This window comes from Oncorhynchus mykiss, chromosome 15, assembly GCF_013265735.2.
Source record: "Oncorhynchus mykiss isolate Arlee chromosome 15, USDA_OmykA_1.1, whole genome shotgun sequence".
NCBI classification, from domain to species: Eukaryota; Metazoa; Chordata; class Actinopteri; order Salmoniformes; family Salmonidae; genus Oncorhynchus; species Oncorhynchus mykiss.
Window position 1 is genome coordinate 69968784 of NC_048579.1, and position 13017 is coordinate 69981800.

The 13017-nt window shown below is 41.0% G+C and overlaps 1 protein-coding gene and 1 pseudogene across 2 annotated transcripts; both read left to right on the top strand.

Moving 5' to 3' along the window:
• The first annotated feature begins 245 nt into the window (after positions 1-245).
• On the top strand, positions 246-7760 carry LOC110490674 (fish-egg lectin-like). Of its 2 annotated transcripts, none has more exons than XM_036945150.1 (6): positions 246-294; positions 531-669; positions 812-1045; positions 1221-1438; positions 1569-1687; positions 7675-7760. In XM_036945150.1, the coding sequence occupies exons 2-6, from the start codon at positions 615-617 to the stop codon at positions 7697-7699; spliced, it is 651 nt and encodes a 216-aa protein (XP_036801045.1). In that variant the 5' UTR covers positions 246-294; positions 531-614; the 3' UTR covers positions 7700-7760. The 2 variants fall into 2 exon arrangements, with proteins under 2 accessions (XP_036801045.1, XP_036801044.1); XM_036945149.1 differs by lacking the exon at positions 7675-7760 and adding an exon at positions 2323-2933 and having other exon boundaries at positions 253-294.
• Positions 7693-9927, top strand: LOC110490672 (annotated as a pseudogene).
• Positions 9928-13017: the final 3090 nt, after the last annotated feature.

The following is a 13017-nucleotide window of genomic DNA, read 5'->3' on the forward strand; positions in this document are numbered from 1 at the left end:
CTGTTATAGCAGCAAAGGGGGGCAACTCTATATTAATGTTAATGATTTTGGAATGAGATGTACTTTCCTTTTGGTCATGTAGTGTACGTTTTTAAAGAAAATAACAATTGAAATAAAAAATTACTTAAGTTACAAAATTGAAAATACATTCGTCCTCCAATGAGGGGGGTGGTAGGGGTAAAAAAATGCGTTACACTCAGTCTGGTACAGTGTAAACATTACATGGGTCCTCCTATAACACTTAGCAACCTTATCAAACAGCACTACAAATACGCCACCTGCCAAGGACAGTAGGTGAGAGAAATAAGCTTGTTGTGTGTATAGAACATTTCTGGGATCTTGTATTTCAGCTCATAAAACTAAAAAATATTTTGCATGTTGCGTTTCATATTTTTGTTTAGTGGATAATATTATTGTGTGTCTGTGTATGGGAGAGGGTGGGGTTATATCCTCCTCTTAACTTTTTATTGGAACAGGTTGTTTGTCAAATATAAAAAGCTCATTAATAATTATTTCATGGGGGTTGAAAGCTGTTTGCAGGGCTATATAAGAGGGACAAGTCTGTGTTCAACCAAACTGCAACCAAACGTATACCGTCACTCTACAGAGACATCATGAGAACCACTGCAGCCGTCCTATTGGTCCTCTGTCTTCTGACCATCAGTCATGGTAAGTTACCATCATCTGAAAAATATTTTTATAGGCAGCTCTACGTTAAACTTGGAATTGATCATCAAGTTGGCTCCATAATTTCATCCTCCTTTTTGTTGCTGTACTCTACTGATGTGTCTTTGATCTGGTGTCTCCATACCCTGGGACTGTCAGGAAATAGTGGCTATCAAGAATCTGATGCAGATCGATGCAGGACTGGGGCAAGTGGTTGCTACGGACACAAGTCAAACCCCCTACTACCTGGTAGGTAATGAATGGATCCGCCTGCCTGGTTCCCTGAGGCATATCACTGTAGGACCAACAGGGATCTGGGGTGTCAGCAACGGAAACCTCATGTTCAAGTATGTGGCCGGTAACTGGGTTCAATTTGCAAGTAAGTTGAGAATATTACTAAATTATGAACCCAGAGAACACCTGCTTCTTAGCTTTCCTGATTACCATCAGGGTAAATTATACATGTTAACATTATGCCATTGTAGGTCATTTGGAAGTACCCACAGATACATACTCCTTGTTTGCTTGTCTGTCTCTGTCTTTGTGGTCTTCAGCCGGTGTAAATCAGCTGGATGCTGGGGAGGACCAGTTTGTTGTGGTGGCCAACATGGACTATGTTCCAGGGTGTCTTTCAAGAAGTGCCTCACTTGGCTTCATGGGTGCTGACTCATCCCTTCGAGGGATAAGGTTGCCAGGAGCTGTGAAGTATTCTAGTTGCGGACATTTTGGGTGCTGGGCAGTCAACAAGAATGATGATATCTACTTAATGAGTGTCAGATCTGGGAAAGAGTGTGAGAGCTGGAGTAGAGTAGTAGAGGATAGAGAGTGTCAGTTATTTTAAAACTGTTTCATATTATAACTGTTGAAATTGTCCTAAAACCCTGATTGAATCTGTTTTCCAGTTGAATCAAGACTGCCAAAACAACGGGTGGAGACACATTGATGGCAAGCTTTCCATGATTGAGGTGGCAACTGATGGTAGTGTCTTTGGGGTCAACTCTGCAGGCCAAGTTTATACCAGGTAAGGTTGCAACTTAAATTTGTGTATGGTTCCACCCTTTCCCCCTCAACATTATTAACTTGAAAATGACTTGTAATTAGATCTTATAATAATAATGATATACCTTTATGAATAACTCTGGTCCTTACAGTACATGCTTTGTGAAGCTCTTTACACAAAAATTTAAACAGATGTAGAAATAAAATCTGGTAAATATAAATCAGATCTAAATGTATAAGACTTATAAAGAAATGTGTACACAGTGTACAGTAAAATTAGCAAAGGTTGGGTATCCTTTAAAGCTACAGTTTGGGATTTAAAAAAACTACTTGGCCATCCCACCACTTGTTTTGGTAAACAGATGAGGTATGTAGCTAGAGAAATGTAACCATTCTCAAATTCATACATGGGGCTACAGATTGAATCAATATGGATCCATGGGAAAAAATGTATTTTTTTTTTAAACAACACATTTTTTTTAAATAACATTGTTTAGAAACAATTGAATAAAAACATACATTTTGGCTTCTGATGCGGTTGTGTTAAGCTCAAGAGTCTTATATATTCTTATAAAATCAATAGCTATATACAATTATTGAAGTCCAAAAATGTTTTATAAACTTTGAACGCAAACCCCACCCCTTTCTTCAACACAGAGACGGCATCACGGCCAGTAAACCAGAGGGCACTGGATGGAGCAATGTCCCAATGTACATGCCAATGAAGCACGTGACCTACGATCTGGGCCGTCTTTGGGTCATCTCCAATTCTGGCTTCACCATGGTGTGCACACATTAGCCTCTCCTCTGCATCTGAAGGACGTTCGGGATCTGACAAGCTCACTTGCTAACTCATTGATCTCTCTGTCTGGAACAATCTCAATTCTCAACATTAATTCACAAGAATCCTTCATTCTAATACCTATTGCTCTAACTATATTTTCAGTACTTTATCTCTATCAATAGTAAACACTGATCTTAATGATATTATAAAGAATTTATCAATGATGTTTTCTTACACAATTTGACAAGCAACAGCGTTATAAAAGTGTATTATTGATTAACACTTCAATTGAATTTTGCCATGGCTGCTATTTGAGCGTAGTGTAAACTTGGCCACGGTCACAATCCACATGGGTTTTGCTGTGCTTCAGAGGTCATCAATAGGATTGAATGGAATCCTTGTCATTATCTCATTATATAATATTTTCCCGCAAATAAAGCATCAATTTTGAAAATAATTTGTGTTTTTTTTAATCATATTGAACAGGGGGATTTAAGATAGCTCTGCAAATATACAGTTAAAGATCTGTTTTGTGAATCTTCTTACTTAGAAAGTTAAATATGACTAGAGTGCTACAGTACTACAGTGTGCAGGAACTGGTGAACCTTTAGTTCCCTGATTCATAGTTTGATTGACAGCTGTCCTATTGGTGTCAGGTACATATTTGACAACACCTTTTACAGTGTGCTCTATTAAAGATGTGTAACTACCCACTAATCATTACATTACACTTTGAGGCAAATGTGTAATTTATTAACAAATGACTAGTTGCCTAGAATGTAAACATATTGTGGAAACTCTTTGCAGACCATATTGCTCTGTAAATAGCCTGACTAATCCCCCCCCCCCCCCCCCAATACTGAACATGTATTGACATGCAGCAGAGGGGGACACCTGCATAGAACTTCACAAACACTAAAGGATCAATCTGGGTCATTTCCTGCTGTTCCATGATCATTTCAATAAACCAGAGTTATAAAGCCTTCACTCTTAGAAATAAAAGGTGCTACAGTATGTGGCGCCTTAAACAGTGTTCTTCAAATCAAATCAAATGTTATTGGTCACTTCCACATGGTTAGCAGATGTTATTGCAAGTGGAGCGAAATGCTTGTGTTTCTAGTTCTGACAGTGCAGCAATATCTAACATTTCATATCTAACAATTCCACAACAGATACCTGATACACACAAATCTAATTAAAGGAATGGAATAAGAATATATAATTATAAGTATATGGATGAGGAATTTCACCTGTCCTCGTTATTGTCTCCACCCTCTCCAGGTGTTGCATGTTTTCCCCAGTGTATTTATGGCTGTGTTTCCTGTCTCTCTGTGCCAGTTCGTCTTGTACGTCCAAGCCTACCAGCGGTTTTCCCGGTTTCCTGCTTGGCCTTTTCTCCTTTTGCTAGTCCTCCCGGTTCTGACCCTTGCTTGTTTTCTCGACTCCAAGCCTGCCTGACCCTTCTGCCTGTCCTGACCTTGAGCCGGCCTGCCCTTCGGTACATCCTGAACTCTGAACTGGTTTTGACCTTTTGCCTGTCCACGACCATTCTCTTGCCTATTCCCTTTGGATATATTAAACATCTTAAACTCCAACCATCTGCCTCCTGTGTCTGCATCTGGGTCTCGCCAGGTGTCATGATAACATTATGACAGGCTATATATAATTTCACCACATCAGTGCATTAGTTATGGGGGCTCCTGAGTGGCGCAGCAGTCTAAGGCACTGCATCTTAGTGCTAGAGGTGGCACTATTCCAGGCTGTATGACAACAGGCCGTGATTGAGAGTCCTGTAGGGCGGTGCACAATTGGCCCAGGGTCGGCCGGGGTCGGCCATCATTGTAAATAAGAATTTCTTCTAAACTTACTTGCCTTGTTAAATAAAGCTTAAATAAAAAATACAAATGATATAAAGTATCCATTTGAAGTAGAGTAATTTGTTAAATTACAGTCAGGTGTGAAAGTGAAACCATTGTGCAAATACTATAAAAGACTGAGATACTGGGAGATCCAATGAGAGTCTGAGATAATGGGAGATCCAATGAGATACTGGGAGATCCAATGAGATACTGAGATAATGGGAGATACAATGAGATACTGGGAGATCCAATGAGATACTGAGATAATGGGAGATACAATGAGATACTGGGAGATCCAATGAGATACTGGGAGATCCAATGAGAGACTGAGATAATGGGAGATACAATGAGATACTGGGAGATCCAATGAGAGTCTGAGATAATGGGAGATCCAATGAGAGACTGAGATAACGGGAGATCCAATGAGAGACTGAGATAATGGGAGATCCAATGAGATACTGGGAGATCCAATGAGAGACTGAGATAATGGGAGATCCAATGAGAGACTGAGATAACGGGAGATCCAATGAGAGACTGAGATAATGGGAGATCCAATGAGATACTGGGAGATCCAATGAGAGACTGAGATAATGGGAGATCCAATGGGAGACTGAGATAATGGGAGATCCAATGAGATAATTGGAGAGAGGCTGATCTTGCTCTATTCAAAGATGTGGCACAAGCTGCACTTAGCAGAGAGTGTTTTTAGAGACTGGTGGGACTTATTTAACAGAATGTACAGATTGGTTCATCAGATATCGTTTACCAACTGTCCAACTGTTGCCTGCCGTATAGCCACCTGATGCTCCACGACAGCACCATGCCAGCCAGTGTTCTGCATGCCCCAGGTGCCCTGGATTTTTAACAATGTTTGGTACAGACATGGACAACAGGGAGGGTAGCAGTTGTTCTGCTTCAGGTTCAAGGAGTCATGCCATTTCACTGAAACTTCCCCAGAGATGGTTCCTTAGCCACTGAAGATCTTCCTCTGTGGGCTCTTGGGACAGAGGGTTGTAGTCTTCGGCTCGGTATTTGTCTTCCACTGACTGCACCTGGTTGGGCACGGCTGGCTTCCTCCACTCGCATTACACATCTGTACAGCCGATATTGTGAACTGGCAAAATAGGCTGCATGGCTAAACTCACGAGGCCCACGGAGGCATTTGCATGTGATAGAGAGAATCCTCAGGCCACCTATAGAGAAATGACAAGAGGAAGGATGTTACGTGTCACATGCCTTTCAATGCATGACTGTGAACACCTTGAAATGCATTTGTTGTAAGAAATGTGGTATATCAATAAAGTTTGATTTGACTGATGACATTACAGCTGTAGAATATTTAATAAACTGTCATTTTCACACGAGGACAAGTCGTTTTTCCACAAACATTTAATTGATAACTTGGGATTTTATTACTACGTGTTATTACTACATTACTACATGTCAATCATATAGTGGGAAGGATCCTATAAATCCATCACCCTACTGGTAACTGTAGTTGATATTTAAACTAAATGTAGTCAGAGATGCTGTATAGAATGATGAGACAATCTTGACTCCGCCCTAACAATCAGAGTCCAAAAGGCGGGAAGGCAGGCTGTCTGTTTATCGCTGTATCCTTGTGTGGACAGGGTGTTGTCTTTTATAACCAATTCCGTCTCTGAGGCTGTTATTCGTCTGAGAGATAGCGTGATGGTGTCTGTTAAAACAGTCATCGTAACACCTTATTTGGATAATCCCAAGTAGATGGTTTGTAGATGGTCAATAACTTTCAACAACATTTCAACTAACCATCCACTAACACTAGTCTGAGCCTTACCCTAACCCTTACCCTAACCCTTACCCTAACCCTTATTCTAACCCTAACTGTAACCTTAACAAGCATTTGCTTATCAACAGTTTGTTGATTGTATGATCATCTACATGGGACTATCTAAATAAAGTGGGACCACATTCCCCTTTATGCCTTGATTAACACCATGTTATTATCTCTCATATTGAACTGAACAGAAATATAAACGCAACATGCAACAATTTCAATTTTTTAACTCAGTTGCAGTTCATATAATGAAATCAGTCAATTGAAATAAATGAATTAGGCTCTAATCTATGGATTTCACATGACTGGGGATACAGATATGCATCAGTTGGTCACAGATGCTTTAAAAAAAAAGGTAGGGGTGTGGATCAGAAAACCAGTATCTGCTGTGCAGTGACACATCTCCTTCGGAAAGAGTGGATCAGAATGTTGATTGTGTCCTGAATGTTGTCTCATTCCTCTTCAATGTCTTATCGAAATTCCTGGATATTGGCTGGAACTGGACCACGCTGTTGTACACATTGATCCAGAGCATCCCAAACATGCTCAATGTGTGACATGTCTGGTGATTATGCAGGCCATGTAAGAACTGGGACATTTTCAGCTTCCAGGAATTGTGTACAGATATTTGTGACATGGGGCCGTGCGTTATCATGCTTAAACTTGAGGAGATGGCGGCAGATGAATGTCACGACAATGGTGTCTCTGTGCATTCAAATGGCCATCGATAACATGGTATTGTGCTCGTTGTCTGTAGCTTATGTCTGCACATACCATAACTCCACCGCCACCATTGGGCACTCTGTTCACAACGTTGACATCAGCAAACCACTCGCCCACACAACAGCATACACGTGGTCATACTGCAAAATTCTCAATAATGACGTTGGACGTGGATTATGGTAGAGAAAATAACATTAAATTCTCTGGCAACAGCTCTGGTGGACATTCCTGCAGCCATCATGCCAATTGCACACTACCTCAAAACTTGAGACATTTGTGGCATTGTTATGTTACAAAACTGCACATTTTAGAGTGGCCTTTTATTGTCCTAAGTACAAGATGCACATGTGTAATGGTCATGCTGTTTAAACAGCTTCTTGATATGCCACACCTGTCAGGTGGATGGATTATCTTGGCAAAGGAGAAAGTCTTACTAACAGGGATTTAAACACATTTGTGTGCAAAATTTGAGCAAAATAAGCTTTTTTGTGCGTATGGAACATTTCTGGGATATTTCAGCTCATGGAACATGGGACCAACACTTGTTGCGTTTTTGTTCGGTGTATATTATTATAGTGTGTGTGTGTGTGTGTGTGTATGTGTGTGTGTGTGTGTGTGTGTGTGTGTGTGTGTGTGTGTGTGTGGAGGGTGGGGTTATATTGCCAGGTCGCAGTTGTAAATGAGAACTTGTTCTCAACTCTCCTACCTGGTTAAATAAAGGTTAAATAAATGTAAAAAAATATCCTCCTACAATGAACTTTTCCTTGGAACAGGTTGTTTGTCAAATAGAAATAACTCATTCATGGTTTTATGGGGGTTCAAAGCTGTTTGCAGGGCCGCAATATATAAGGGGACAAAGTCTGTGTTCAGCCAAACTGCAACCAGACTTATACTGTAGATCGACAGAGACATCATGAGAGCCACCGCAGCCGTCCTATTGGTCCTCTGTCTCCTGGCCGTCGGTCACGGTAAGTTACCAGCATCTGAAAACATATTTAATAGGTAGCTCTACATTAAACTTCAAATTGATCATGAAGTTGGCTCCATAATTTCATCCTCCTTTTTGCTGGTTTACTCTACTCATGTGTCTTTGATCTGGTGTCTCCATAGCCTGGGACTGTCAGCCTGTAGTGGATATCAAGAATCTGATGCAGATCGATGCAGGACTGGGGCAAGTGGTTGCTACGAACACAAGTCAAATCCCCTACTACCTCGTAGGTAATGAATGGATCCGCCTGCCTGGTTCCCTGAAGCATATCACTGTAGGACCAGCAGGGATCTGGGGAGTCAACAAGGCAGACTCAATCTACAAGTATGTGGCCGGTAACTGGGTGCAAGCTGCAGGTAAGTGGAGAGCATTACTCAATATTTATCCAGAGGACACCTGCTTCTTAGCTTTCCTGATACCATCAGACTGTTGAACAAATTATTAATGTTTTACAAGTTTAACTTAATGCCATTGTAAGTCATTTGGCAGTACTCACAGAACAGTCCTACTTGTTTGCTTGTCTGTCTGTCTTTCTGTCTTTGTGGCCTTCAGGCAGTCTGAAGCAGTTGGATGCTGGAGGTGACCAATTTGTTGTGGGGGTTAACATAAATGATACACCATACTGTCGGACACGTAGTGCCACAGTTGGCTACAAGGGACCTGACTCACCTTTTCCATGGACAGGATTGCCAGGAGCTGTGAAGTACAACAGTTGTGGACCCTTTGGGTGCTGGCAGTCAACAAGAATGATAATATCTACTTAATGAGTGTAAGATCTGGGAAAGAGTTTGAGAGCTGGAGCAGAGTAGTAGAGGATGGAGAACCTCAGTTATTTTAAAACAGTTTCATATTATAACTGTTGAAATTAATGTTTGTTTCCAGAATGTGAACAGAGACACCTGTCAAAACAACAGGTGGAGTCAAATTGACGGCAAGCTTTCCATGATTGAGGTGGCAACTGATGGTAGTGTCTTTGGGGTCAACTCTGCAGGCCAAGTTTCTACCAGGTAAGATTACTACTCCATTTTTGCATGGTTCCACCCAATAACTCACTTGAAAATGACTTGTAATAATAATGATATACCTTTAATAATAATTCTGGTACTGTACATACTTTGTGACATGAAGATCTTTACAGAAACATTTAAATAGATGCATAAATAAAATCTGATCTAAACTTATAATATACTTATAAAGAAATGTGTAGATAGTGTAAGGTAAAATATGTCAAAGTTGGATGTCCTTTAAAGCTACAGTTTGTGATAAAAAAACAAGTACACAGACACCCCGCCACTTGTTTTGGTAAACAGCTGAGGAATGTAGCTAGACAAATGTAACCTTTGTCAAATGCATAGATGAATCTATGGATGCAAGGACAGACCATCCAAGAAGAAAATGTTTTTTGTTTGTTTTAAACATGTCTTTTTAAAGCTATGCAATACAATAACATTGTTTTCAAACAATTGAGTACAAGCTTACATTTAGGCTTCTAATGCAGTTATATTCTTCAAAAATCAATGGCTATATACAATTAATAAAGTCCAAAAGATGTATGCACTTTATAAATATTGATGAGCTTAAAACATAAAACCCACCCCTTTCTTCAACACAGAGACGGCATCACAGCCAGTAAACCAGAGGGCACTGGATGGAGCAATGTCCCAATGTGCATGCAAATGAAGCATGTGACTTACGACCTGGGCCGTCTTTGGGTCGTATCCAAGTCTGGCTTCACCATGGTGTGCACACATTAGCCTCTTCTATGTAGCTGAAGACCGTTTGCGATCTGACAAGCTCACTTGCTAACTCATTGATCTCTCTTTCTGGAACAGCCTTCTGCTTGAGAATTGAGGACATGAATTCATTAGAATCCTTCTTACTAAAACTGTTTCCTTCATTCGAAAAAACTATATATTTTTAGTACTTTATCTCTATCAATAGTAATCATTGACTGTACTGAGGTTTAACTTCTTTTTATCAATGTAGATGTTTTCTCCCACAAAACTGACCACCAACAGCCTTGTAAAAGTTGTATTATTTTCTTGAAGACTCCTTGATTAACACTTAGAGGTTTGCTAATTCTGCTATTGACCGTAGTGTAAACATGTGCCTTCCAATGTCATCAATAGAGTTGATGTAATCCTTGGCATGGCTTATTATCTCATATCATATAATTTCCCACAAATAAAGCATTCATTTTAAAACTCATTTCTGTGTTTTGAACAGAGGAATTTAAGATCAACTGAAACTTGAGAGATCTGTTTTGTGATGATGTTTTTTGCCACTAGAACCACACGGAGGATTCAAATAATATGACCTTGATGAGTTGATTATTTGAATCAGCTGTGTAGTGCTGGGGGAGAACATTCACTCCTGTGGGTTCTGAGGACCTAGTTTGGGAAATGCTGCCATAGGAAGTCCCACTGTTAGGAATAGAGGTAGGGAAGTGGCAGGGCCACAGTTCAACAGTCCATTTCCACTATTTCTATCTCACCCATAGGGAGCAGTAGTAGCCAGGCCAGGTGCTTTGAGTGCCGACAGGGTTGAAGGCTTACAGGTGTGAGTGATGGATGGGGAGTCTCAGGAATGAAGCTGGAGGAGGAAATGGTGACTGTGCTTGAAGAAGCTGCACTGGATCTGGCCAAACTGTCCACGTCAGAAGTAACATGTATTAATCTTCTGAGCAGGTCTCCTGCCAAAGGAGTTACAGCTGGAGCCTCATTGGATAAAGAAGAGAAGTACCTTAGTCAGTAAATCCTAGGATTGGTCAGTGCACTTTGCCTGACCCGTATGGTATATGGAAGGAAGGAGAAAAGCCTGTTGATATTATTGTTGGAGACTACCTGAGTATGTGAAGTTTGGATATGTGAGGAATGTGGTGAGAGCATTTGTGTCCAAACCATTACAGTGTGGGAATTGTAAAGGATATAGTCACGTGTTAAATGTTTGCAGATGGGAGAAGTATGATATTGAAGAATCTGTGAATGGAAAATGTTGCAACTGTGGTGGGGATCATACTTCGGACTTCCTTGAGTACCCTGTTAGGGGTGAAAGAGGTCGAGGTGTCAAGGCTGAGCAGCAGATCTCCTATGTGGAGGCAGTGAAGAGAGTCGAAGGGGAAAGAGACAACATTAATGAAGATGTGGCTGTGGATGCAGTTTGAAGTTTGATTTCAGGGCTGAGCAGCAGATCTCCTATGTGGAGGCAGTGAAGAGAGTCGAAAGGGAAAGAGACAACATTAATGAAGATGTGGCTGTGGATGCAGTTTGAAGTTTGATTTCAGGGCTGAGCAGCAGATCTCCTATGTGGAGGCAGTGAAGAGAGTCGAAGGGGAAAGAGACAACATTAATGAAGATGTGGCTGTGGATGCAGTTTGAAGTTTGATTTCAGGGCTGAGCAGCAGATCTCCTATGTGGAGGCAGTGAAGAGAGTCGAAAGGGAAAGAGACAACATTAATGAAGATGTGGCTGTGGATGCAGTTTGAAGTTTGATTTCAGGGCTGAGCAGCAGATCTCCTATGTGGAGGCAGTGAAGAGAGTCAAAAGGGAAAGAGACAACATCAATGAAGATGTGGCTGTGGATGCAGTTTGAAGTTTGATTTCAGGGCTGAGCAGCAGATCTCCTATGTGGAGGCAGTGAAGAGAGTCGAAGGGGAAAGAGACAACATTAATGAAGATGTGGCTGTGGATGCAGTTTGAAGTTTGATTTTGTTAAGTTATTTTCTGTTATGATATTTTGAGATTTTATACTTTTTTTCAAATAATGTTTTCCCTCTTGGGATCCTTATTATCTGCCCGCTCAGTGGGCGGCGGAATCCACATATAACTTTTGTGAACGCCATTATAGCATAGAAGAAAAGTGATTGATGGGTGATTGACAATTTGAGAGGTGATTGAGAGTAGACTCCTAACTCAGCAGGGGGTTCCCACATGCTTTTGAATCCTTTTTGTTCTCAAATGATATATTATTTGTCACCATGACCATCATTAACCTGGTTGGGCTGGCTGACGACAGAATGTTGACCAAGCTCACCTTAGTACATTAGCTCCCCTTGGAACATATACAGAAAACACCCGGTTTGCCTAACTCAACATTTTACATTACATTTCAACAGACTGGTTCATTTGTCCTAGTTTCTCTAGATGAAGCTAAAATAGGAGCTGGTGTAGGTTGACTACTTGCAAGCCATTATCAATCTTCTGTAGAAAGGGGCACATACCATCTAGGACCCTCAAACTCACCTCTGGACCTCGAAGCCAATTCCACTGCGTTTTTTCGTTGTTGCCCTCTAAACAGGGACGGCTTTAGACCTGTGACACCAGGTGGGTGCAATTCATTATCAGGTAGAACAGAAAACCAGCACGCTCCGGACCTCGTAGGGAAAGAGTTGAATAGCCAGAATTTGTCATTTATAACTGTGATATATCCATTTGGCATGACAGGTTGACGTTTCTTGGGATGAATCTTGTCCTGGAGGCAGAGCGGTTTTCGCTGGATGGGCCAGATGCAAAGTCAAAATTGGCTACTATCATAAAAACTCATGAAAAAAATATACTTTTTGGTCTTCACGTTAGGGTTAGTCATAAGGTTAGTGTGATGAAGGCTAGTATTAGATTTGATGACTTTGTGGCTGTGCCAGCTAGTGACCACCCTGCAGAGTTGCTTCCAGTACAAGAGTCGTCCCATTAATTGCCAACCTGCGTTGATGAGACAGTTTCCACTAAATCAGGAGTACCAAAGATCATTCCATGGATGGGCCATTGTCTGCTGGATTTTGGATTACGCTTTCAATTAAACCCTAGACAACCAGGTGAGGGGTGTTTTACTAATTAGTGACCTTAATTCATCAATCCAGTACAAGGGAGGAGCGAAAACCCGCAGAAACTCTTGAGTAGACTCCTAACTCAGCAGGGGGTTCCCACATGCTTTTGAATCCTTTTTGTTGGAATGAGTTTGATACCCCTGATTTAGTGGAAACTGTCTCGTCAACGCAGGTTGGCAATTAATGGGATGACTCTTGTACTGGAGGCTGCTTTGCAGGGTGCACTAGCACTAGCTATGCACTAACTAATTATCATGCCAAGCTACATGCTAAAATCGTAGTGAAAATCAAGAGAAGAGACAGGAATGTTTGATAATGCAGGAAAGTGAAATTCTCTGCCGAGTCCACAACAACCAG

Coding starts and splice junctions, on each gene's coding strand:
- LOC110490674 (XM_036945149.1), top strand. CDS start 615: ATGAGAACCACTGCAGCCGTCCTATTGGTCCTCTGTCTTCTGACCATC. Junction 1,046..1,220: donor TAACTGGGTTCAATTTGCAA/GTAAGTTGAGAA, acceptor TGTGGTCTTCAG/CCGGTGTAAATCAGCTGGAT. Junction 1,439..1,568: donor ATGATATCTACTTAATGAGT/GTCAGATCTGGG, acceptor TCTGTTTTCCAG/TTGAATCAAGACTGCCAAAA.